At 53.6% G+C, this 25542-nt stretch overlaps 1 protein-coding gene across 1 annotated transcript in view; it reads right to left on the bottom strand.

Moving 5' to 3' along the window:
* Crocc2 (ciliary rootlet coiled-coil, rootletin family member 2) overlaps positions 1-25542 on the bottom strand; it is a 60615-nt gene that overhangs the window by 18460 nt on the left and 16613 nt on the right. The window contains exons 6-21 of the mRNA XM_059278627.1: positions 22063-22166; positions 21326-21523; positions 20879-20975; positions 20717-20806; positions 20339-20545; positions 19897-20096; positions 17999-18181; positions 17517-17661; positions 17067-17213; positions 16555-16785; positions 12925-13118; positions 10020-10147; positions 9484-9653; positions 8496-8672; positions 5420-5533; positions 2749-2892 (exon numbers count right to left, since the gene is read on the bottom strand). Coding sequence (XP_059134610.1) covers positions 2749-2892; positions 5420-5533; positions 8496-8672; positions 9484-9653; positions 10020-10147; positions 12925-13118; positions 16555-16785; positions 17067-17213; positions 17517-17661; positions 17999-18181; positions 19897-20096; positions 20339-20545; positions 20717-20806; positions 20879-20975; positions 21326-21523; positions 22063-22166 — 2529 coding nt within the window. The remainder of the gene's footprint in view (positions 1-2748; positions 2893-5419; positions 5534-8495; positions 8673-9483; positions 9654-10019; positions 10148-12924; positions 13119-16554; positions 16786-17066; positions 17214-17516; positions 17662-17998; positions 18182-19896; positions 20097-20338; positions 20546-20716; positions 20807-20878; positions 20976-21325; positions 21524-22062; positions 22167-25542) is intronic.

Genomic DNA, 25542 nt, shown 5'->3' with positions numbered 1-25542 from the left:
GGTTCTATATGGAAGGGTCTGGAGGAGGGCAAACCCACTCTCAACTTCCAGGCTATGGGGTAGGGACTTTCTGAGGCCTCTCAACCTACAACTCTGACCAGAAGCATCAGAGGAGGCTCCATCCTGGCTCTCAAGTGTCCCTGGGGAGGAGGTGGAGGAAGCCAGCAGGGACATGTTGAGAGAGGAAGCCACAAGAACTCAGTGATGTTGAGTGGCTGGTTTGCCAAAAGCAAACCCCTCTCTGCTAGCTGTTTTCACGGGACATTGTCCAGGCCCCCGGCCGGCCTGGCTCCAGAGTCCGCCTGCTGTTATTGTTGTTCTGTTTTTGGGAAGGGCCAGGGCCTCCCCACTGCTCCCCACCCCACCCCCCCCACATGTGGGAGCCACAACCGTGCCGAGCATTTTCCGCTGAGCTCAGCAGAATCCACCCAGAAGGTCAAGGACCAGGGAAAGGGCCTGTCCATCATAAAAGGAGCTGTACTCATTTCCCGGAGTAGGGGAGATGAAAATAAGCAAAACAAATGGGGGAAGGGCCCCCCTGCTGCTAGGCCACCCCCTCCCTCGCTGTCCAGCACCCCCACCCGCCGCCTCCTGAGGACAACCATCCCTTTTGCAGGAATTTTACAGCCAAATCGCTTAATGTGATTATAATAATTATTTCTTTACTAGAAGTTGTATAAACAGTCTCTTTTGAAATTTCCTGCAGGGAGGCAACTCCAGAGCTCTGCGGGGAGGAGGGCAGCAAGGCAAGCAGGGGAGAGGTGGCAGTGGGGTAGCCTGTGTGTGCATACATGCATGCATGCATGCATGCATGAATGAAGGTATTCATGTGTGCTTTGGTGCACACCCAAAAGATAGGTGTGCATGCATATAAATGTATGTTTACACATACACGGTAGGTATGCTTCTAAGTGTACATGTGTGTTTGCTGTTCATCTTCATGCACATGCATATGTTTTTCGATGTTCGTATGTGCTTTCATATGGGAGCCCCGCATGTGTGTGCAAATGCATATGTGTGCATATGCATATTACTTAGTGTGCACGTACCACTTAGTGTGTATCTGTGTTCATAGATGTGTGTTGTCTTAAGTTGCACAAGATGTGCACATATGTGCATACAAATGGGAGGCATCAACATGTAGGTTTACCTGTGTGTGTGTGTGTGTTTACATGTGTGTGAACCCCAAGAAAGTCTGTGGGAACATGCTAGTTCCTCCAGTTGAAAGTGGGGATATTATGAACCAACCTGGCACCTGGGACGCTCTTCTGCAATTATTTCTCTTTTCCACCCCATCCTCCCACCTTTTCAGACTCCCATCACCCCTTATCACTTTCTGGGGGGCTTCCTTACTGAAAACTTGACCTTGCTGTGAGGTTCGTATCCTTCCTCTGACCAGAACAAAGGGGCCCCCTCCCCAGATTCTTCTCTTTCTGCCCCTAGTTTTGAAATTACACTTTGCTTCTCCATGTGGCCGCTGACCAGGCCTCGGCTTTGAAATCTGTTGGAAGGAGCCTGTTCTCTTTGGGGCCAATATAAACAGCCCGTCATGTTCAGTCATGCTCTCTTCCTCTCCCGGGCTCTTGGCCGGCCCCTTGGGGTGTGCTTGGGGAGGGAGAGCCTCTCTCCTCACCACACCAGGCCAGCTGCCCTGCCTGCCAGCCTTGGCACACAGCCCAGAAGCTGTGAAGCTGCTTTGTCCCCACAGGCCCCACCTGGGTTCTGGCTGACCCCCGCCCCCATCCTCAATCCACACACCCTCCTGCCCTTGCCTCTCCCAGGCTCCCCCAAGTCCTGTCAGAACTCCTCAGAAACACCTTTCCATCTGCTTGCCTGCTGGGCCCCTGCCTGGCCTCGCCCTGGCCTCTTCTAGCCCCGCCCAAGACTGTCCCCCACCCTGTTGTGGCCATGTGGTTCCTGGAGCCTCTGTGTGAGCATCAGGGCCCATGACTGACCCTGAAAAATCCCACCACCATCCCACTTCTCCTGCCTTTCTGCCTTGGGAACCCTAAACTCAGCTTCACTCCACCCTAGCACCCCATCCAATGTAGAGTCTAGGCCTCTAGTGCAGGCACAGCCTACCTCCCTGGGGGCTCCCCGTGGCTTGTTAGGTGACAGATTTTTAGATAGACTCTTCTCACTGCTGTGTCACAGTGGCCTCTCAGGCCGGCTTTGGGAGGAGGCTATAGCCCCTGTACAATGACAGCTCCCTGTATCTGAGTCCCAGTCTCCGAACTGTGTGGAAGTGTAGGTTAGGCTGGGGTGACCCTGGGGAGCCCCTGGGGGACCCCTGGAGCCTGTGCCATGGTTCTGATCAATTGTCCAGGGCTGGTGTCCCTGGGTAGCCAGCCTCTGACTGTCCCAACAGGACCACAGATGCTCTGTGGTCTTCCTGGGAAGAGGCAGGGCCCGTGGTAGCCATAACTGGGCCTCACAGCTACCCATAGCAAACCATAGCAGCTGTGCTTTCTCTCAGCAGTGGCTTCTTTCTGTCCTCTCAAGCCTCTCACAGCCAAATCTATCACTTTGGGCTAGAAAAAAACCTTCTTCTACGAGGCCATGGTCAGCTTTCCCCAGCTGATGCTAGGAGAGCCAGGTACCATTTCACCCCTCTGAGAGATGCCACTGGTTGCCGAACCAAATGGGTCCGTCCGTTTGACTCTTGCTGGTCTTGCGGTACCCTCCTTTCTCGGCATCCTGACTCTCCCAGTACCCTCTTCACTGTACTCAAGAGGCACATGTCCTCACCTCTCTCCTCACACTGCTCCGCTCGGCTGCTATCTCCCGGAGCTTTTCTCTTAGAGTTTCAGCTTCTCTCTGGTGGGTGGAGATGGCCTCCTCAAACTGGACCTGGAGAGTTCTCAGCTCTGCAGTCATGGTGGTGATGGTGGCCTGGAGATACAAAGACCACTGGAGGCTGGTCTGAGGCCTGACTGCCAGGTCATGAGATGGAGCACTGTGGGATGAATGCTCCCCATGAAAGAGAGCTTGGGCTCTGAAGTTCCATGCCCATGTCTCTTCGCTTTCCTTCTGGGGTTCCTGAGCCATCAGATCATGGCAAGTGAGTGGGCATGGCCTGGTTGGGGAGTTTCAGGTGTCCTTTTTCTGCCTTACATTCCTGTTTAGCCTACTTTATATAGAGAAGGACAGGAACAGCTGCTTAGCAGGTCCGGCCCTCAATGGCACTAGCACGTGGGCTACCTGTCCAAACAATGGATCTGGGGCTAAACATCTACCCCAGTGAAACTTTTTGGTCACTCAGGTCACCCAGGTCTGCTTGGACCTAGGGCATCCTGAGCCCTTGGCTCTGAGACCTGCAGCATCCACTATGGTCAATGTTGAGTCAGTGTTGGTTGAAGAGGCTGAAATCCCAGTGGCGAGATGTGGTGAGGGGCCGGACACTGCTTACCACATACGTCCTGTCCACCCGGCACCCAGTTTCCTGACCTTTCCAATGGGTAGGTGGCAGGTGGGGACACCTACCTTCCTGCCATCTACAAATACACGTGCCCCAGTCACATATGCAGAATGCTGTCGTCCCTGTTTGGCGGTAGGACAGTGCTGTGAACTAGGTGCAGCCCAGGTCTGCTGTCCTGTTACACCACAGCCTGTTCCTGTCTTTCCAGGGGTCTGTTAACTGCTGAGCACCCAAAGGAGGTCCTCTAGGCACCAGCTCCCGGGTTCAGTCTGAAGCACTTCCTCGTCCACAGACAAGATGTTACTCTCCGCACCACGATGAGGCCCAGCGCGGTCTCTGGTTAGGACTCTTCCCCACTCACTCTGGGCCCCATCCCAGGCCTCATGTGGTTCTTTCCCACGACTGTAAGGTCCTCAACATTTGGAAGAACACACTCTTCTCTCATGATAGGCTACTGTGTCTGAGATGCTGGGGACCATCTAGGCCAACAGTTGGGCCCTGGGTGGTGTCAGGGTCCCTCTAGAGACTGCATTGCTACAGAGGGGCCAGTGCAATGCGGAGACCCCACTCCCACACCTGCATTCTGCAGGCCTCCATCTGGGGTTACAGCTGGATCGAGGCTTCCATCAGCCCCACCTCTTGCTCTGACCCTTGGCTGCTGCTCTCCTTCTCAAGGGGCACGAGTCACCCAGGATGGCTAGGTCATGGCTTTGTGCCCACAGGGTTCAGAATTGCTTGCTCAGGGAGGCTGCGGTTTTCTGTGAATCTTGGGGACCAGCTCCCGGAGGCAGTGGTGACTCAGGCCAGCAGGCCCCTCCACCCATCGGTGGCTCTGTGCCATGTCACCCCACAGCTGGGGTTCCTTGGCTGTACTTCCTCTCTCTCAGCGGGTTTTAATTTCCATTTTCTAAGCTGAGGTGGCAAAAGAACCCTTAATGAGCTCCCCGAGGAGCCGTGCTGGCTGGAAGGCCTGGTCCTTAGCCCAGGGGGAGATTTGGCCAGCATGAGAGAAAGCTCCAGAAGCCAGTGCTGGCTCCTGCAGAGGCTGGTCCGTGAGCAGGAGGTGCCAGCTCCCAGGGTCTCAGGATGAGACTGGTAAGGCTGCGTCATGGAGAGAAGGGCATGGCCATAGACTGAGACCCCTCCAGGCCTGTGCCAGGGAAGTGCTGTCCAGCCCTGGTGAGCGGCCGAGGGTGAGAGAAGACAGAGCAGGATGGATAGGAGCAAGGGGGAGCTTCTGGAGCCTGGGTACCACTTAGGTTTCCCTATTATGTGATGTGGAGTCAGAGTATATGTATGGGGGGGGGTCATACCTTATTGCCATACCGCCTCCTACGACACAGCACTGGGGACCAGCCCCTGTCTACTTCTATCTGAGTCACCAGGACGCCCTCCCCCAGGGCCTGCCACCTCTGCACCCCCGCCTCTCACTCCAGCTGGGTGGTCTTCTCTCACTCCCCAGGTGGGCAACAAGAACAGATCTCCAAGAGTCAAAGACCAGCCACAGGGACAGCCTCAGCGCCTCCTCTGGAGGCCATCTCCAACCGTAAGACAGGAGTAGTTGTATGCCTGCTCACAACTGGATTTTACTAGAACTAGCCTGAGCACAGGCAGGCAAGGCTGGTGCTATACGGATCAGAAGGTGGGACACAGGCCTGGGTCTACCCCTGTCCTGGCTGTTGATATTCAGTATATGGTCCAGCCTGGCCCTTCCGTCAGTCTTGATCAACTCGGATTCCCAGGAGCACCAGCCTAGAAGAGTCCCAGTGCCCATAGCCACCACAGGCAGGGGCCGAGGCATAGACAGCCACAATCACTTGGCTATTTGAGATAGTAGCTTCTTCCAGCAGGAAACTTGGAGGCCCCAGGGGGACATCAGACTCAGGAAGACACAGAGGGTACTATACTTCTAGGACCAGACAGAAAGGGGGTATCCTGGGGGCTCTGCCGGGACTTGCTTGGCCATACATGACCAGGCTGGGAACTGTCAGTGGGGCTCACCTCAGCTTGCGCTTGCTGGTTCTGGGCCTCTTGTCGGGTCCGTTCTAGCTCCTTATTAGCCCCAGAGAGCTCCTTGTTCAGCAGGCTCTTCTCTGCTTCCTTCAGAGACATTGCCTGCACATGAGGAGACAGAGTGCTTGTGAGGGAGCTGAGGAGCTGGGGAGCTGAGTGGAAGTGCGGCTCCCTCTCTGAGGCACAGTAGAATGCTCCATGTTAACTTTCCTGCCAGGCTTACCAGCTTTTCTTTGCACACCCAGCCACTGGGCAGGGGTGGGGGTGGTTCTGAGCTCAAGCCTTTCCTGATAACATACTCCTTCACCCTACTCTTCCCCTTCAGGTGTTCAGCAACCCTTCATGCCATTCCCGTCTTTCCCTGGCCCTGGTTCTCACTGGGCAGGCTGGTGTTTCATGATTCCTTATCCTCCTAGGCACTGCTTCCTATGGCGATCAGGAAGAAGCCACTGATGGCACTGTACCCCAAGGATGTCTGTCTCACCAAGGGTGTGAGTGGGACAGAGCAGCCAAACTCGGGGAGACCCAGCTCCCAGAGTGGCGGGGCAGGAAACAGACTTCAACCATATCCCAGTCATACCATAGATCATGCCAGCCAGGGAAGCCCCAAGAGCCTTGGATACCAGCTCAGGGAGAGTCCTGGCTGGTGAACACAGACAGGCCAGGGGTGTGATGGGCCAGTCCCACCGGGAGCTGAAATCAAACTGGTTCTCTGACTTGTCCTGGTTATAGTGTCTGAGGTAAACTATGGCAGCAAGCACAGCGCCTTCCTGGCATTCCAGTCCTTCCGCTGAATCCCTAGTTGAGGGTCATAGCACTTCCTACACTTGTAGCCACTCTGGTCAGAAGGATGGGTGGTTAGCTTCCAGCCAGTACACTTCTAATCTGTGGGGTCTGCACTCATTCCTGGAAGCTAGGATGGGTTGCATTGCTGAGGAATTTAAAAATGACAGTAGTCCCTGAGAAGGAGGGGGCGAGAACCCCATTCTCCATGTTTTGAAGAATTGAAAAACAAACAAAACCAACCAAACAACCCGGTGCTCCTCACATAGCCTCTGCCTGTCAGAACCCAGGCTTGCTTGCTTCTGCCTCATTCTGGTAACCTGCCCACCCCTGGCTGTGAGACCTTGGAGGCCTGGGATCTTGATCTGCCTTCTTGAAGTTCTCACTAAGGGGCAAAGCAAGAGTAGCCAGTGTCCTGTTCCTTTGAGACTCAGTCCACACAGACTCTCTTATTGCCTGAGGCCTCCCGGAGACTGCCTTCTGGTTTAAACTGTCAGCTTCCTCCAGGAGGTATGGCATGCGAGATCTGCCTGCCAGATCTTCCCCATCTGGCACCGTTGACATGATTGGCAGCGGATAGTGCAGGCAGAGGGCCAGGGAAAGTCCACTGGCTGCTGCGGTGACCATTGCCCACATGCCTGGCTTTCTGTATTATAGCCCAGGAGCACAATGTTATTGTGGTCATGTTGTGGGCAGGGAAACCATCTTCTTAGCCTGTTCTGCTCTTACTGACTCTCCTTTCTTGGGACTCTTCGTGAAACCAGGAAGCTGAAGTCAGATGAGAATAGGTGGGTGTGGCCTGGTGGGTGGTCTCAGATGGCAGTGAGGGACTGCACAGGGCCTTACCACTGCCCAGGCCCCAGGTAAGTTGTTTCTATGAGCATCTTCTCATACACCCATAGGGGTGATGTCACTGTGTTCCAAGTGTCTCGGGATCCCCCACAGCTGCACCCTCAGCTTCAAGCTCTCTCTGTTCTCCCTGACTCCAGCCTCATTACCCCAGTCATGTTACTCCTGCTTGGAACAGCCCTGTTTTCCATACTTGAACCTGGTGTGTAGGACCTTCAAGGCTCCTCTGAGGTCCTTGCCATCCGGCTCACACAGATTCTGGTGGCCACGCTGACACATGCATCCCAGATATCCCTGAATGCTCTCTTCCCAGTCTCTTGCTCCCATCTCAACACCCTGCTCCTCTGGCGAGGCCTTAGCTTCCTCCAGGATAGGCCACAGTTAAAATCATGGCTCCCATGCCCAGACTGTACACTGTGTAGCTTTGGACAGGAGACCAACATGTACACTTCTCAATTTCCTACCAGTCAAATAGGCTTATGAGGCTTGTGCCCTAGAATGTTGACAGTCAATTAGAAACAGTCTGGTCACAAACCCTGCCTCTTCCAGCCACACACATCCTCTCCTTGCAATCTGTGATTGGTGCAAAGGACAACAAAAATTTATTGTCCTTACTGACTGTGGTGGCATGCTTGTGTGTGTGTACTTTTCTGCTCAATTCACTAAGCAATAAACTCCTTAGGATGGCCCAGTTCCTTGGAGAAGACTGGGCTCAAGGGTAACCTTTCAGAACTAGTATCTAGACCTGTAGGATGGAAGAATGGCCAGGTTGGATGAGCACTATGTGGCTGGACCTTGCAGATGATAGGGTGATTGGCTGATCAGGTGAGTGAGTTGACAGACACATGGATGAATAGTTGGGTACATGGGTAGGTAGCTGAATGTATGGCTAGCTGGAAGGGCATCTCAGTGGGTAGACAGGTGGATGGCCAGGTAACTTAATGGATGGATGGTCAGCTGTGTGGATGGATAGCTGGGCATATTTCTGGATGGCCATGTAAGTGAATAGAAACTGGGGAGCGTAGAAAGAAGGATGTATAGCCAAGTAAGGAGAAGGAAGATGGCTGAGCGGAAAGACATTCAAGTGCATGGATGGGCAGATGGGTGGAAAGAAATATATAATGTATAGATGTGTGTGTGTGTGTGTGTGTGTGTGTGTGTGTGTGTGTGTGTGTGTGTGAAGGGGTGGTTAGATGGTGTATGAATGTGTGGATGGATGGTTGGTATTTGGGCATGTGGATGAATGGATGGGTGTGTAGATGGATGGATGAGTAGGTGGGTGGATGTCTGCTCAGCAGGATTCCCGTGGCAGCACAAAGCTGTATCAGTCTGGAAAGGATGCACCTGCTTGGGGGAGGCTTCAGCGCAGCCCTTGTGCTGGGACCAAGAAGCGTGAGGTGGGCGAGGCTCCCAGTTCCCATGCCACCATCACCTGCTGCATCTCGTGCTCCAGCTGGAGGAGGCTCTCGTCTCGCTCCTGCTTCAGGCTCTGAATTTCCGCCTCCAGAGCCTCCCTCCTGGCTGTACCTCTTGTCACCAGCTCTTTCTGCCGTTCTATCCACTGGGCAGCCACCTCTTTCTCCTCTGCCAGGGATAAACTGAGGGTCTCCTGGCCAAGGCAAAGGATAGGCTGTGAGGTCAGGGCTGGGGGACTGGTAGGCACTTGAGGCTCTGAGTTAAACCTCTTAGCCCCCGAAGAGCTGGGGGCTGGTGGTCCAGCATCAGCTCTCCCTTTGTCTTCTCTACAAGATCCCCCAGACAGAAGCTGGGAAGGGTCTCTCTGGGTCTCAGCATCTACCATCCCACACTAATCTAGCAGATCTTAAGCTGTTCCTGAATCTCTACCGAGTGCCACTGGTACAGCGGCATGGACATAAGGAGGGATGAGTATATAGATAGGTAGATGATGGATGGATGGATGGATAGACAGGCAGGTTGGATATACATATAGATGGAGGGATGGTTAGATGGATGGATGGATATACATATAGATGGAGGTATGGACAGATGGATGTGTGTTTGGATGATGTATGGATAGACAGATGGGTGTGTGTCTATATGGATGAGTAAATGTGTGGATAGATGCACAGATGGATGGATGAATGGATGGAGGGATAGACGTGTGAGTGGAAGAATGGAATGGAACACACAAGGCCTCCAGGGCCACATGACCCTGGTGGTACAGCTCTGACAGGCACGAGACTCTGTTTGTTCAGCAAGGGTAGTGAATCTTCAGGATTGGTCCCTTCTGTGAGCAAGAGCCTGCCCTGCACATCAGCTGCCCCTCTCCCATACTGCACCAGGCCTTCCCGGACTTCTTAAACTACGGAGAGCGGCCAGGTCCCGCCCCTGCTCCTCCATCTCTGCTTGCTGGGAGGACATGGCAGACCGGTGGCCAAGTGGGCCCTCGGGAGACAGACCTTCTCCCTCTGCAGCCGGGCCAGGTCCTCTCTGTGGGCCAGCGCCTGGCGCTGCAAGGCCAGCTGTGCCTCCTGCTCCCGCTGTGTGGCCTGCTGCCGCAGCTGTCCCAGATCCCACTGCAGCTTCGTCTCTCGGACTTCCCAGTCACTTTTCAGCCGCTCCATTTCCACTGTGAAGGGTCAGGTGTGTCACCATGGTGTCCTCTGTCCTTTGAAATCGCCCACTTAAGAGGCCGCTGCCTGCTCTGCTAGCACACGGCGGGTAGGCCAAGTGGGGGCACCGATACTGGGAATGGGTAGAGGGCAGGAAGCCACTGTACCAACCCTGTGGCTGCACCTCAGGTCTGAGCTCAGAGCTGGCCACAGAGCAGGATGGGCCAGGCATCCCCCTGTACATCACTCACAGTCACACAAGCTCCAGATCCCCGGGTCTTCCCCTACAGGGTCCAGGGAGGGAGAACAACACCTCTAAGGACTGAGTTCACCCCAACAGTGACTTGTGAGTAGGGACAGGGAGAGTCTACCTAGGACAGCACCTTGCAAAGCCCTGCGAGCGAGCTGAGCATCCTGGGCCTCCCCTTCCAGCTGTTCCTGCTGGGTCTGCAGCTGAACTGTCAGCTGTTGGGCCTCCAAGAGGCCGTTCTCCAGAGAGTCCCTCTCAGCCCTGTGGAGAAGCATCGGACAGCAGACATGTCATAACCCACGTGGTCCCGAGCTGTCTCAGGGTTTGAACGCGTAAGAATCAGTTGTACCCTACACAAAAAACACGTTTCAGGCCAAATGAAAAACCAAATCCAGAAACAAAACAAAACAAACAAGTCATAGCAGAATAACTCAGAATTGTAAAATGGAACAAATGCAGAGGATGTTTTAATCTTCTTAAGCTTGACACGAAAGTCAGAATAAAAATAAAATAAAGAGGCCAACAGATCTGGATATACTTAAAGGAGGGAGGGATAGTTTTCCATAGAAGAGATTTCATAAATCAAATTGGAAGGAAAGGGCAGGTAATGAAACCCATCACTTTGTCTGCTAACTTAAGAAACTGATCTTTAAAAATTATAAAAAAATAAGGTGACAAGGGGCAGAATTGGAAGAAAATCTGTGTTTAGTATGTAAACATAGGGGTAAGCATCCATCATATGTAAAGAGTTCCTGCCAATCATTAACAAAATCAGCAAATGAGAAAAATAACAGTTACAAAGAAAACATCAAATAGACAAAAGCACACAAAGTGTACTTTACCTTACCTGGAGAGATCAGGGCCCAGGGAGATTCTAACCACAGCCAGGCTGTATCATTAATCATACACCAGATTAGCAAAGGATTAAAGGCAATCATGTCCAGTGTTAGTGAGAGAGTGGAGGGGGAGACTAAGTGTGCCGACTTTGCCCTGGCAAGACCACACCCAGGTGCCAACTCTAGAGACACCTCACAGCCAGGGACAGGACGCTCACTATGGCTTTATGCAGGGTGTTAGCTGGAATGCCAAAAAACGGGAAAATGTGGCAGACATCATGGTGCATCTAATGTATGCAGCAACATGCAATTGGCAAGGGAGGAGTCACTCACAGAACAACCACCAGAGCTAGAGTGCTGCAGGCAGTGTGACTCCACTGCAGGGAAAAGGAGCCCAGATGCATTTGCATGCAGAGGTCATCATTCAGAAAACACATGGAGCGAGGTATCCCAACCCACAACTTCCGGGGTTCTCGTGGGGGTAACTAAAAACAGCTTGACTTGCTGACCATAAGTGACCTACCAACCCAACCCACCAGCACGATTTGTCACTGAGCTGTGATTACACCACGACACTCCAATTTAATGTCCTCATAATGCAGCATCAAGGTATGTTCTCAGTGGGTGAGGGAAGCCATGGCCCTTCAGTCTGACAGTCTCACCACAGCTCCTGGGTCGTCCTGTAGAGCACCAGAAGCCTGCCAGGACCTCCTGATGTGTGAGGGAAAGGTCCTCTGGGCCCAGACTACAAGCTCTAGAGACCTCACCATCCGCCACACCACACCCCGTCCCTCTTGTTAACTACGCATTTCCCGCTCCGAGGGTGAACATGTCCTCTGCCAGAGTGTTCTTCCCAGTTGTGAATGGAGAACATTCTTCCGTTAGCTGCTTGAAGCCTTCCTCCTAGAAGTGTAACTGGTTTTGTCTAGGGGACATGGCCTCTGACCCTTTGGTGTCTGCTCACAGCCTGGGGACCTGAGAATGTGTCCAATTTCTTCTTCCACAGAGGCATCTCACTGGGTTTGAGCTCGAGAGTAGAAGCCTGGTATCACATAACGGGTCAGCTGCAGCCTGAGGTGTAGGTGGGAGCCTGGCCCATCCTCCTGAGGAGCAGCCAGCACTCCATCAATGGAGAGAGGTATGGTTCAGGCAAGCCGCCGGCAGCCCTGCCACCAAGGCTTTAGCTGGTCGTCATGGTACACTGATGGTTCTTCAGGGCTGCCCTGTGCGATGGCTCTGGGTCCAGAGGTCGAGGCTGGAGCCGGGGAGTGTGGGAGTGGGATCCTACCCATGGAGGGCTCTCACCAGACTCACATTAACCAGGCTCACATTCTGGGCAGCATATGTTTCCAGGGATGAGGACTCTTGTCCACCTGGGAAGCCTCCCCAAAACATGCCATTTGGATGTCTGTACCAGCTTTTATTCAGAAAGTTCAGTTTTGACAAGTTGAAAAGCTGGGTCCCTCTAGTTCCCTATGGCCCTAGTTTCTGGAGTTCTGGGAGGAACTCCTCCAGGAAGCCTTCCATGACTGAGTAGGCTCTGGGAAGAGAAAGCACCAACCAGCCTTGGGTCTCTGCAAAGGCCTTGGGACCAGCCTAAGCTACCACTGTTCACGCCTCTGCATTCCCACTCCAAGTTCTGGATGCTGTCCTGCTGGTTGTGGGGGTTCCCTCACCTCCACTGTCAAGACCATCGTTCCCTGGGTAGACCCTACTCCAGGCTGCACAGCTTTGTGCCTCTGGCTCCTAGGACTGCTAGGGAACAGCCACTGGGCAGAAGTTTCAGATGGGCTCTCTTGCTACCTCTAGGTATCTCTCTGGGAATGAAATCTCAAAGCCACTCAGCAGAAGGAAGCGGGGGGAGGGGGATTTCTGGGGTTGTAGAAGCTTCCAGACACAGCCAACCTGAAGCTCCACCCTGAACTCTTCATTCTTCAGGAAGAAATTGCATATCTTTCTTTGACTGGGCTGAGCTGAGTTTATGGTCTCACAGGGTTGCCCCCCTGTCTTTAGAAAGCTGACCCCAGGGCACCCCATCTATACTGAACCACCTCAAAGGCACAATGTCTCCTCTCTATACAGGCCCATAACACCAATGCTGACAGCAGACATACCCTGCCCTACGCCACTGTGTCAATATCGCGCCCCTGCAGTCATAACCCCACGGGCTGTCTGAAGGCAGGATCATGAGTCAGGGCACACCTCAGATCAGCTGCCTCCTTAGTCACAAGCTCACGATGTCTCTCCAGGGCTTCCTGCTTAGCTAGTAGTTGGGCCCGCTCCTCCGACAGAGTGTTCTTCTCGTGGAGAGCTTCTTGAAGGATGTCCATCTGGGCCTCCTGGTCCTGCAGGCTCTGCGCCAGCTGCTTCTCCAGGGCCTGCTTCTTGCATGTGACCTAGGGGAGGAAGAGGAACCATCGGACAACGGAAAGAGAGTGAGCAAATGGGAAGAGGCTGCCGAGGGTAAGGGAGGCATGGGAAGAAGATGGCGTGGAGGTGACAGGTGACACAGTAGGCTGACATAAGGGGCATCAACACTCATAAACTCATGGATGGACTTTCCAGTAGAGGGGATGGCCACTCTGAAATCTTGGAGGACGTGTGATAGAAATGGGTGTTTCTAGGTAGGAGCCAACTGTCAATCTCACTGGCAACCTTTGCTAGACTTTGAGTGCCCAGGGAGCTGGACACGTGGCACAGGGGTGCCGATGCAGCACAGGGCACAGTCTAGTGTTTCCACCAGTAGCCTCAACAGGGTCTGGACAAGGCCTCTGGGAGCCCTAGAGCTGCAGAAGCGGCAGGGACTGGAGCAGCTGAGCTCCTGGAGCAGGAACAGCTCCTTGGGCCTCTTCTCTCCTCAAGACGTTTGCCGCTTTGTGGTCTGGGCTGGGAAGAGCCTGAGGAATTCACAGCTACCAGGAACACCTTAAGTCTGATTTTGTTCCATTGTCCACAGAGGGCTTGACTTGAGTCATCGCTGTGAGCCAACTACGGGCCGGCCACTCCTGCAGACGGAAGCTTGGGAGAGACACTTAGGAGGCAAGACCTAGCAAGAGGAAAAGGTCACTAGGAACAGGCCCTTAGGGGGATCCTGTCCCTTTCTTGTCATTATCTCCCTGCTCCCTGTCCTCTATGAGGTGAACTGTCACTACCTCCTTCTCCTTTTCCTCTTCCCTATTTTTAAGACACGATGGTATTTTGTCTCAAAACTGGCCCAGAAATATGGAGCCAAATGACCATGGCCTGAACCCCCTTGAAATCATAATCCCAAATGCAAGGTCCTCTTAAATATCTTTGTCACTCTTTTATTGCTATGAAGGGACATCATAACCAAGTCAGCTCTTATAAAAGAAAACATTTAACAGGGGGCTCGCTTAAAGTTTCAGAGGCTCAGTCTATTATCATCATGGCAGGAGCATGTGACCCTCATGGCGCTGAAGTAGCTGAGGGTTACATCCTGATCCACAGGCACGGTGTGTGTGTGTGTGTGTGTGTGTGTGTGTGTGTGTGTGTGTGTGTGCGTGCTGTGGGCTTTTGAAACTTCAAAGCCCACCTCCAATGACACACTTCCTCCAACAAGGCCACACCTCCTAATCCTTCTAATCCTTTCAAACAGTTCCACTCCCTGGCAACTAAACATTCACATATATGAGCTTATGGAGGCCATTCTCCTTCAAACCACCATGATTAATACGTCAGATGTTTTGCCACAGTGACAGGAACGTAACTCACCCAGCAAGGCAACCCAAACATGAGAGTCCCTTTCAAGCAGGGCCTGGGCAAGTGAAGCTTAGCATGAAGGACAGCAAGTGTTAGTTTCCAGGCTGTCCTGCCCACCTGTGCTTCTCACACTCTGATGGGTATCAGAGTCAGCTGGAGGCTAACTGAACTCCATATTTGAAAGTCCTCCTGAGGGAGTGTCTGACTCAGTGGATCAAGAATTTGCATTGTTGCACACTTAGAGATCCATGTGAAATTGATATGAGATGTACTGAAGGCCTCACCCAAGGCCACATGAAAACACAGAAGGCTAACTTTTTGTTCTTGGGCAAACTTCAGGACCTAGGAAATACTTTTCAGAAGATTAAAAAAAAAAAAAAGAAAGCCTGGCCTGGGTGTTCATGCATATAATCCCAGCAGACGGGGAGATTAAGGCAGGAGGGTTGCTACAAATTTGAAGCCAGGGTGGGCCACATAGTGAGAGTTTCAGGATGCTGTCTCAAAATCAAATCAAACCAAACCCAAACAAGTCCACCACAACAAAATAAAGCAATAATTAAAAATGTAAAAGAAATATGTCCAAGTTAAAATTCTATGTTCTGAAAAAAATACTATTAAGAAAATCAAGCTGGGTGGTGGTGGTGCATGCTTTTAATCCCAATATTCAGAAAGCAGAGGCAGGCGGATCTCTGAGTTTGAGGCCAACCTGGTCTACAGAGAGAGTTCCAGGACAGCGAGGGCTACACAGAGAAAGAAAGAAAGAAAGAAAGAAAGAAAGAAAGAAAGAAAGAAAGAAAGAAAGAAAGAAAGAAAGGAAGGAAGGAAGGAAGGAAGGAAGGAAGGAAGGAAGGAAGGAAGGAAGGAAGGAAGAAAGAAAGAAAGAGGCTCCTGGGGCCTTAGGCATTTGAGAAAGAACTGGGTGGGCTATGAGGGAAGCTTCTGGACATATTCTCTGTCTTGACTGGTCATCCACAGGGGCACACCACTGTCAACTCATTGTCCTGCCTGTCACCAACACTGGACACTGATTGTATCTTAACAAAAATGGGGATCATGATGGCAAGAATAGGGGCCTGAGGATGGAGAGAGGTCACGCTGTCCCACACGAAACAAGGATGCCTGGATGTCACCGGAGGTCTGAGACCCACCAGAGACATGGTTTCCACACAAGACACATTGTCAAAGACCAACCAAACGGCTTCAGACTCAGTCCACACTGAGTGATTCTTCTGTAGCTCAGTGGGAAGCACAAGAACCTGAGTTCAACCCCAGAACCCATGTTTAAAAAAAATCTGGGCATGGTGGTGTGCTCTTTTAGTCCCAGCATGGGCACTGGTCACTCATCAGCCAGTCTGGCTTACTCAGTGAGCTCCAGACCATCGAGAGACCCTGTCTCATGAACAAGGTGGATGGGGGCTGGAGAAGCAGCTTAGCTGTTCTTCCAGAAGACCCTGGTTCAATTCCCAGCACCCACATGGTGGCTGACAATTATCTGTAACTCCAGTTCTAGGACGACCTCTTCTGGCCTCCACAGGCACCGTACACAGTTGGTGCACAGACATACATGCCGGCAAAACACCTATACATTTTAAAATAAAACATTAAAAAAAAAAAACCCAAGGTGGTGGGTGAGGCCTGAGGAATTACATCTGAGGTTCACATGGATGTGCACATATAAATGCACACACATGTGCATGTATACCTGTACATAAACATAAAACAAAACAAAAACCCCCAAAGATACCCAACAACCAAAAGACAGGAACTAAACAAACACACAAAGGCTTGAACGACGAGTAGCAGGAGAGTTCAACTGTGCACACACAGACTGGGCACCAGAGGCCAGGAGCAGAACCCCAATCGAAACGTGGAGGACATACCTGACTCAAAGCTCCCTCCTACCCACTCCCCACGCCTGCCCCCTGGAGCTCCAACAGGGGATCCCGTGTGCTGCTGTTGGCTCCTCCGTCCTGTGGATCCTGACAACTTCAACTCAGGTCCTCAGCCTTGTGCAGAAGGCACTTTATCCATGGAGCCATCTCTCTAACCCCCTTCAGAGGTACAATCAGCAACAGCAGGACAGATGTGTGACTGCCCACAGCCTGGCCTCACCTGGCCCACCTGCTCCCGGAGCTGGGCACTCTCCTGGCCAAGCAGGGCCACCTGCCCCTCTAGATGTTCCTGCTTTTGCTCCAGGTGCCCACAAGTCTCCTGGAGACTTCTCCGTTCAGCCCGAATGAGGCCTAGCTGCTGCTCCGCCTGCACCAGCTGCTCCCTGACGCCGGCTTGCTCCTGCTCCAGCATCTTCTGCTGCTCCCGAAGCTGATTCCTCTCCTGCTCCAGCTGCAGAGCAGGTACGAAGACATTTAACCTTTGGACCACACACCCTGAGTGCCCACAAGCCAGCCACCCACGTAGGCCTTCCATGGAGATGCTGTGGTCCCTGCTTCGGGCCTGACCAGGATCAGTGGTCAGCTCCTGCATCCCACCTCCAGCACCTACTCTTGGGATGGTGGCCTCAGTCCAAGCAGGAAAGAGATCTGGGATATGCAGATGACAGGACAAGCCCACAGAGAAAGTTCAGGGGCACCCTGGCGGAAGTGAGGCCTTGGCTCTTGCCTTACCTGAAGCACCAGATGGTTTAGGGTGCCTTTGTCCTGGGAAAGCCCTTCCGTCAGGGCAGCCATCTTGGCCAGTGAGTCCCGCTGCTCTGTCCCCTCCGACGTCAGCCGTGCCACCAGCAATTCCAAATCAGCATTGCTAGATTCAGCCTGTGAGGCGACCAGCAATTCCAAGTCAGCATTGCTAGATTCAGCCTGTGAGGCGTAGTGATCACCCAGAGATGGCTCCCGGGAGAGGCTTCAGATTCTTCCCAGGAGAATTAAGGTTCTGACTAGAGTTAGTGACTGGTGGCCCAGGGAGATTCCCTAGGAGCAGATGTGGCCATCGGGGTTGGGAGGGCAAGGTGTCAGGAGCGAGGCTGGTGTACAATGGCGGTGACTAGGAGCCCTGGTAGTGGTCCAGGCCACGTGGGTAAGGACAGAGGCAAGGACTATGTGTACTGGGGTACATACCCGGGCCAGGGCACCACGCAGGCTCTCCCTTTCAGCCTCCACGATGTCCCTCTGCAGCTGCATTGAGCTGAGTGCCTCCCGGGCCGTGGCCAGCTCCTTCCTGAACCCAGAGACCTTCTCCTCCAGCTGTTCCAGGCGGCCCTGGCTGAGGCCCCGCGGCCAGAAGGCAAAGTCGGGTGGTCTCTTCAGAGATGCCCCCACAAAACTTGTAGGCAGGGAACTTCTAACAAACCCCTTTAAGACCAAGGAGCCCCAAAGCTGCGTGGTGCCTCTGGTTGTATGCCTGGGTGAGGTCTACACAGGGGTGGATTGTGTACACGGGGCCAGGCATTGGGCTGATACAGGTGGGGGAATATGGGTCGTGTGGTACCCTGCTCAGGAGGAGCTGCCCACCCCCTGCCCCTGACGCACTGTTTTGTGTCTCACCCGTGGTGTCATAGTCCAAGGGACCCTGCTGGCCTGCAGGCTCCTCCACAACCCACCTGGCCTCCAGCTCACGCAGACTCCGCTCGCTCTTCTGGGCCAGCTCGGCTTTCTGCTCTGCCCTCAGCAGGAGGCTTCTCCGCAGCTCTGCATTTGTGACCTCCAGCTTCTGGGTCTCCGCATCCCGAATGTCTGCCTTCGCTCTTAGCTCCTTCATGGTTGACTCCAGGGCTACTTTCTCCCTGGGAGCAGGAACAAGGGCAGAAGCAGCCTCAAGCCATGCTTCAGGAGAGAAGCACTTGAGGCCATCAAGACTCACTGGACTGGGAAGGGTGGTCGGGGTGAGTGAGTATGGATCAGTAGGAACAGGGGAGCATGTGTCAGTAGGGGTAGAGTGGGTACAGGTCCTCAGGGGCCTCAAAGGCAGATGGGGTCCAGGGAGGCACAGGAAGAAGAGTTGATACTGTGACCCAAAGCCTCAGGTCTTCGCTAGGTGGCTGAGATGAGGTGGCCACTGCCTGGCTTGACCAGCCTTCGCCTTCCCTTGTAAGAGCTTAAGGCCCAGCTCTCTGCCACAGAAGCCAAGCCTGGGCAGTCGTCACAGACCTCTCTCTGCCACACAGGTAATGTCCACCACATCCTTGCAAACCTCCACCACAGGAGGGACACCTCCCTGGCCACTGTCTACCTGCTCTGTCCCTCAACCCTCAGGTGCACACACTCTGTGGGTCCTGAAGCCCCTGTGCAGCGGCCATGCGGCTCTGGGTGCTTCTCCCCGTGCCCCCTACCCCGTGCACAGCCACGCCTCGTCGTTCAGCTGGGTCTCTGAATGCTAGCCTCTCTCCTCTCAATAGCGGATCCTATTTCCCGAAGGGCTTTTGGATCTGACACTGCATGGGTTCACTGTGTCCTGCTGAAATCCTCCCAGCATTCCCCTGCCGCCTCTGCTCTGCTCCTGCCTCCCACAGACACCCCATCCCATGTGGCCTTGTGTGCCCTCTGTTTTTGGAGATGTGGATAGTCCTTCTGTGACATGGTCCTGCCTGCCCAATAGGCTCACCGAAGACTCCCTATGGACTGCCACACAGCGCTGCCTCCCTCTGGGAAGGCCTCCCTGCCTTCCTTGAGTTTATTACTGCTGCCTTTGGATTTCTGCCCACTCCTGTGCAAGGCTGCCCTGACCTGCCCACCCCTGTGCCCTCCTGCTCTGTGTCTCTCCAGGATAGGACTGATTCATACTCATTTTGTGTGCCGAAGCACCCAGAATGTGTATAGGCTGCTTGGAGGAGCTGTGAAGGATGTGTGGTCTGTCCCCAAACCATGGGGTCAGGGGGACAAGGGGTCAAAGCTGTCTCCGCTCCCTGGGACATTGCACACCTCCTTCAGGAAGATTCCCAGATCCATGGCTGACACCTGGCTCTTACCCAGCCTGCATCCAGTAGATCCCAGAGATTCCCTGTACACTCGGTGGCCCTGATTCTTGCCAGCCCCAGGTCAAAGAGTCACGTGTAGAAAGTATCTAGAACTCAATGGTAGCTGCAAAGGAGCCATGGAACCCACAGGGTATGTGGGAAGTGGGGTTCTTTTGGCCATGGTGAAGGGTCACTGGTAGGGGGAGGTCACCTAGAGGGGAGTCTGGAGCAGGGGTGGTAGGAGAGCAGAGGTGGATGAGGCCAGAGCTTCTGGGGATAGGTATGGGCTGGCCCTGCAGAGAGCTAGGGCATGTGCAAATGGTGCCTTTGCTTTTTAGGAAAGGGAAACCCAGGTCAGGTACAGCATAGGAGCACAGCAAAGGGAGAGGAGCAACTCAATCCAGGCAAAGGGGGTGCAGAGTGACAGGCAGCCTGGCCCCCAGAAGGTCTTATCTGGAGATGGGGCCTTTTCCTGTTCCTGCTGTGAGGTCTCACAGAGGACAGCTGCCCCGAGCTGCCCCGTCCTGCCCCGCCACTTCCGTCACCTTTCCAGGAGATGGATAGATGCCTGGCTGTGCTGTGCCTCCTGCCTTTGGGCCTCCAGCTGGCCCAGGAGATCCTCATGCTCCCGTGCCCTGTCCTGCAGAAGCCTTTGTGAGGCCCGCAGCTCCTGCCGGTACCCAGACAGCTGCTCCTGGAGCCTGGCTACTTCCTCTTGAGAGGACTCCAGCCTGAGACGCAGCTCCTGCCGGGGTCATGGAACCCACAGTGAGCATCAGCAGCTACCCAGAGCACCTCAGTTCTTCCAGAAGGGCCCCCTGGCACATGAAGTTCCTTCCCAGGCTGTGGAGCTCAGGTGTAGGCTCCATGGAGACCCAGCCATCAACACCTCCCCCCCCCCCCCCCCCGGGAAGGCTGTGGAAAGTTCCCACACCCAGCTGGGCAAGGTTTGTGACCCCGGTGGCCCTGTGGGCCATGGTCACACACCTGCTCCCTCTGCTGACGCCTCTCAATGGCTGCCTTCACGGCCTGCAGTGCAGGGTCCAGGCTGGCTGGAGAGCTGGTCCGTGTTGGGGACAAATGCCAGTGGGGTGATAGAGAACGTGGGGGGCTCCTCAGTTGGCCCGGTAGCTCCTTGGCTTCACTACTGCTGCTCCTGGTCAACTCTGGGCACACTACATCTGACTGGGCCACCTTCAAGTCAGAGAGAGAGAGAGAGAGAGAGAGAGAGAGAGAGCGAGAGCGAGCGCAGAGGGAAGAGTGCAGGGCCACGATTAAACAGGACCTTCTTCTCATGAGGACCAACTAGAACCAGTGTCCCCACAGGTCTTCTGCATCCAGGAAGGACATCAGGCAAGACCGTACCTCCTTGATGCTGGCCAGGACATGGTGCAGCACTTCCAGCTCATCCCTCAGTTCGTCAGCAACCAGCTGGCCCCCACTGCGCCGGGATTTCTGCGGACGGAGACTCCTGAGCCGGGCAGACATGCACCCATGGCAAAGCACCCTATTCCCCACCCCACAAACCAGTCTCTGGATGTCCGCCTTGAGTGTCAGGATGGTTCTCTCCCCTTCTTCTTTCTGCTCAGAGAGCTTCTCTACCAGCAGTGTCTGCTCTGAAAGTCTGGAGAGAGAGGAGGGTGACGATGAGGGGCCCTGTGCGTGCTGTGGGTCCATCAGGACTCCTCCCTATGGTACGGCCTCCCTACAGTGCTGAGGCTATACCTCGGTCCATGTCCTGACTGCATACCTTCTCTGCTACAGAACTCGGATGACTCCCACTATCTTGGGAGTAAAACAACAATTCCAAGCTCAGCTGTCATGGCTCATGCTCTCATTCCAACTCAGATCTGCAGCCCCATGTCAGAATGCTGGGTGCGATCACCCGGGAAGCTGGAGCTGCTCTCTTCACCTCACCTCAAGTCCGTGCCTCTGGGGCATCCCTGCACCAGCCACCCAGAGCCCAAGGCCCACCTGGCTTGGAGCGCCACTTTCTCAGCAGCCCAGTGGCCCTGCAGCTGCAGCATTTCCCTGGCCTGCTCCCTCAGCCTCTGCTCCAGGTCACTGGTCTTGCTGCTGGCTGAGAGCTGCAGGTGGGAGTCGAGGTTCAGGCAGGCCACATGCAAGCGTTGGGCCGTCCGGGCCATGTCCGCCTGAACATCAGTGAGAGCCCTGCAATACACGAGTAGTACCTTGGCTGAGCCTCATGACCTTGCTGTGACCTTGGGGCCCAGGATGCTGCAAGCCAGACCTCAGAGGGAGAGGCAAGTCACATGAACATTTTCAGGAGAAGCCCTACTCTATGCTGTGCGGTAGCTTATATGTCGTAGAATGGTGAAGATAAGAGCCAAGGAAGAGTGAGCAGGGATGGGCCTGACCAGAAATGACAACTTTGAGTAAGACACTGGCCTCTGGGCTTTTATCTCCTCCTGTGTAAATGGGGGTGCAAGTACATCGAGGGCCACTGGGCATGCATAGGACAGATGCCCATGAGATGCCCAGAAAGGACTAGATGGGTCTCTGAAACCTGAAGGCCACTGTTCACCGTCCATACAAGTGTCAATGTCCTGCTCTCCTCCTCCTTTTTCTCCACTTCCTCCCTCCTCCCTAGCTGTCCACCTTCCCACAGGGCAGTCAGAGTCAGCATAACTGCAGCCCAGGAGGAACCAGTCTTACCACTTAGGAGCCACGAGGTGGGCACTTCTGCTTACCTCTCAGTGGAAGCCCGAAGCTCAGCCAGGTGTGTCTGCAGAACCTTGGCTTGTCTCCACAGGGGAAGGATATCCCGAGGCTCTCTCAGGCCCAACCTTTGGGTCTGGTAACAGGAGGTTGTGCTTACTTGGGCCATGTACCTTTCCTCTCTCCTACCACCCCACCATGGGCTGGAAGGGGAACCTGTATCACCTCTTAGGTATCCAAGCCTCATATCCATCCCACAGGCTTCCCAACCCCACATGAGAGACACTTCCATGCCCTCCTACCATAGCAGCAGGGAGTATTGTTCCCACAGAGGGCAGGGCGGCTGAGAATCAGGTCTCCCCAGAACAGAAAGGCTTTCCTAGGAGCTGGTGCTGCCCCTCTGTCCCCTCAGTGCCATGGGAGGTCTCACGCTAGGGGGCTCTCCAAGATGTGCAGGACCCCCACAGATAGTGTAGCAGCAGCAGAGGAGTCAGGAGGAAGGAGGCTGGTGACAGTCACGTGACATTGCCAATCATAACATGGGCCCACAGCCTTTGGGAACAGTGGGCCCAGAAGGCTCTTGGGGTCTATTTGATACCTTCCTACCATCACACCCCACTGTGTCCTGTATGCTGGCCTCTGGGACCCACAGGGTTCCCTGTACCAATTGCTTTCCTATCGCTTCTTGCTGGTCCCTGAACAATTTAGCTCTACCCAAGGCTCAAGCATGGCTTTCCAATGGACACACTCTCCTTATGCCTGTCAAAAAGCCACACTTCTTCCTGTATAAGGCCATTCCTGACTCTTAAGCAGACCCTGTGTCTGAGCCCTCTGTGGGCCCTGATCCCAGGACCATGTGTCTGTACACCTTGGGACACAGAAAGGGACACTTGACGTCACATCCCAAGGATGAGACATCTTAGCTCCTGTCTCATGGGAGCATGAAATTCTAAACTTTTTCCTCTTCTTGACAAGGTTGAGTGGACTAGCCCAGGGAGAGCGTGAAGCCAGGACATTTTGCGCAGGTGAGGAACCCCCAGCACCATGCAACTTCTTTCTAAAAAGAGCAACTTGAGCATCAGTTTCTTTACTCTGGAGAGCTGAGCAATGCCCAGAGTGGGGGTCTTCTCAAACATGGAGCAGATCCCAAAGCTGCACTCAACACATTGAAGGTGAGGACTAGAGAATGAACAAGAATTCCTCTGACACACCACAAGCACATGCTTACACTTCCATCCTACTCTCATACACCAACACTCACCTAGAGCTACAGACATGCAGATTCACACGCATACAAATTCAGACCCAAACACTCCACTGCAACACACTATACTCACACACTCACATATCCTTACACACTCAGACTGTCACTCACCACAATGGACTCCTACGTGCACGCATACCACACTCCCACACATGCACACATACACAATACACTTGTATCTTCACATATACACACCACTCACATCTATATAGGCTTGTACACCCACCCACCCCCACACACACATACACACTGTCTTGCAGAGAAACAGCCTGTCTAGAATGTTAGAGCTGAACAAAAGCAACAGCTCTTTCCTGTGCCTGGAACCACAATGAAACATCATGTAGCCTAAATGCACACCACCTAGGTTTTCACAAACACAGAAGCTGAAAGCCTACTGCAGTGTGGTTCAAAGACTAAGGGAGCCTCTAGGTACCCATCAAAAGCAGTTGAAAATCCTTTCTGGAAAACTCCTGCATTCACCCTACTTTCAAGGAATTTTCGAAAAGTTCCAAGGGAAATAACCAGCTCCCTGATACAGAATAAAAGATTACCAATGGCACAAGGAGACGGTGCATGGTGATCAGGAGTCAGCAGAAACATGGGATCAAAGTTTGGAGGAATGCAGGCAGTGGAACATCAGACACAGAGCACAAACTAGCTGCTTAGGATACACCAACCAAGGAGTGGAATACTTAGAAAAGACTCAATCTATTCTCCTGAAGATGAAAAAACCTGCTATTTGTAATTTCAGTCAAGGAGGCAGAGTCCGAGATGATTAGAAGTCAAAAGCAATAGTTATGAACAAGAACACAAGACTAGGCCAGACATTGGTGTCGCACGCCTTTAATCCCAGCACTCAGGAGGCAGAGGCAGGCGGATCTTTGTGAATTTGAGGCCAGCCTGGTCTACAGAGCGAGCTCCAGGAAAGGCGCAAAGCTACACAGAGAAAACCTGTCTCAAAAAACCAAAAAGAACACAAGACTGAAGAAATTAGCCTGGCTCAGGGTAAGAGAGGAGAAGTAACTCAGAATGATTCTGAGCACTGGAGATGGTGTAGGACACCTTGTTGGCATGAGAAGAGGGAGAGGTAGGCATACACAATACTGAAAGGGTTAATGGCCCTTCCCAGTCATGAGGAAGGATGGATGCCAGATAAGCCTTAAGCAGGATAAACAGGAAGAACCCACACTGGGGTGTGTCATAGAACGCTGCAGCCTGCCAAAGCCAAAATGAGGTGGGAGAAGTCCCCAGAGCAAGGAGACCAACAGCCTCGGGTCGAGTTAGGGTCAGGGGAGGCCATAGCCTTGTGGGCTGCAGCAAAGAGCCCAGAGGCAGGGCCCTGCACAGGCCTGAGAGGAAGGACCTGACCCATGATGAGCAAAGCCAAGGTGACTGTGGACACTGTTTGTACAGCATTGTTTGGTGGAAGCCACTCGGGTGGGTGGCATGGGCCACACCAGGTGCGTAATGTAGACAGAGCAATGGCTGACATCTGCCTCAGCAAGCCTGTGCCCAGATCTCCTGGGATGACAGGCCCGGCTCTCTGGTGACACTCTATGAGACAGTGCACCCCCCCCCCACACACCTTAGCTGACACCGATACCCTCTTGTCTCCTGCAGAGGCGGTGACAACAGGTGTGTCCGTTGTAGCTGCCACCAGGAATGACAGGTGTGGGGCAGGGGTCTCTGTGGTTGCCTTTCCTGACCTCTGAGGGGAGGGCAGCGATGGCCTCTCTGAGATGGACTTGTTTGAAGGGACATATGTGGACCTAGGCCCAGGGGTCTCCCTCAGCTCCTGCTTTTATATGGAGAGAGCATATTTTTCAAGTGGCTTCAGAAAGGGAATCTTGCCACTGGTGTGTGCAGGACCTTTGGAGGTGCATTCAGACCCCTTTGGAGCCAGGCTGTCAAGGGGCTATTTTAGCTTCAGTTGTATAGGCCACACCCTTCTCTGGAGGTCCCAAGACCAGACCTAGACATCTCCCAAGGCTTGTAACATTGTTCCCTGATGCTACACTTTGAGTGAGCCAGACTGTGAGTCTCTGGCCAGGAGCTTAAGAAGAGCCGTGAGACCCAGGTCCTTTGAGCAGTCTTTCTGTGCGGCTAACAGTGTCACACATCAGAGCCAAGAATGGCCCAAGAACCATCCAGTCTTATTCTCTTTTCCCCCATGACACAGGCTGCTGTGACCAAGCAAAATGGATGGTGAGGCCTCCCACCAGGAGGGGCTGCATGGAGCCAGCATCCA

The sequence above is a fragment of the Peromyscus eremicus genome, chromosome 13 (genome assembly GCF_949786415.1).
Source record: "Peromyscus eremicus chromosome 13, PerEre_H2_v1, whole genome shotgun sequence".
In the NCBI taxonomy this organism is placed as follows: Eukaryota; Metazoa; Chordata; class Mammalia; order Rodentia; family Cricetidae; genus Peromyscus; species Peromyscus eremicus.
The sequence above is the reverse complement of the archived record's forward strand: the minus strand, read 5'-3'. Positions and strand labels throughout refer to the sequence as shown.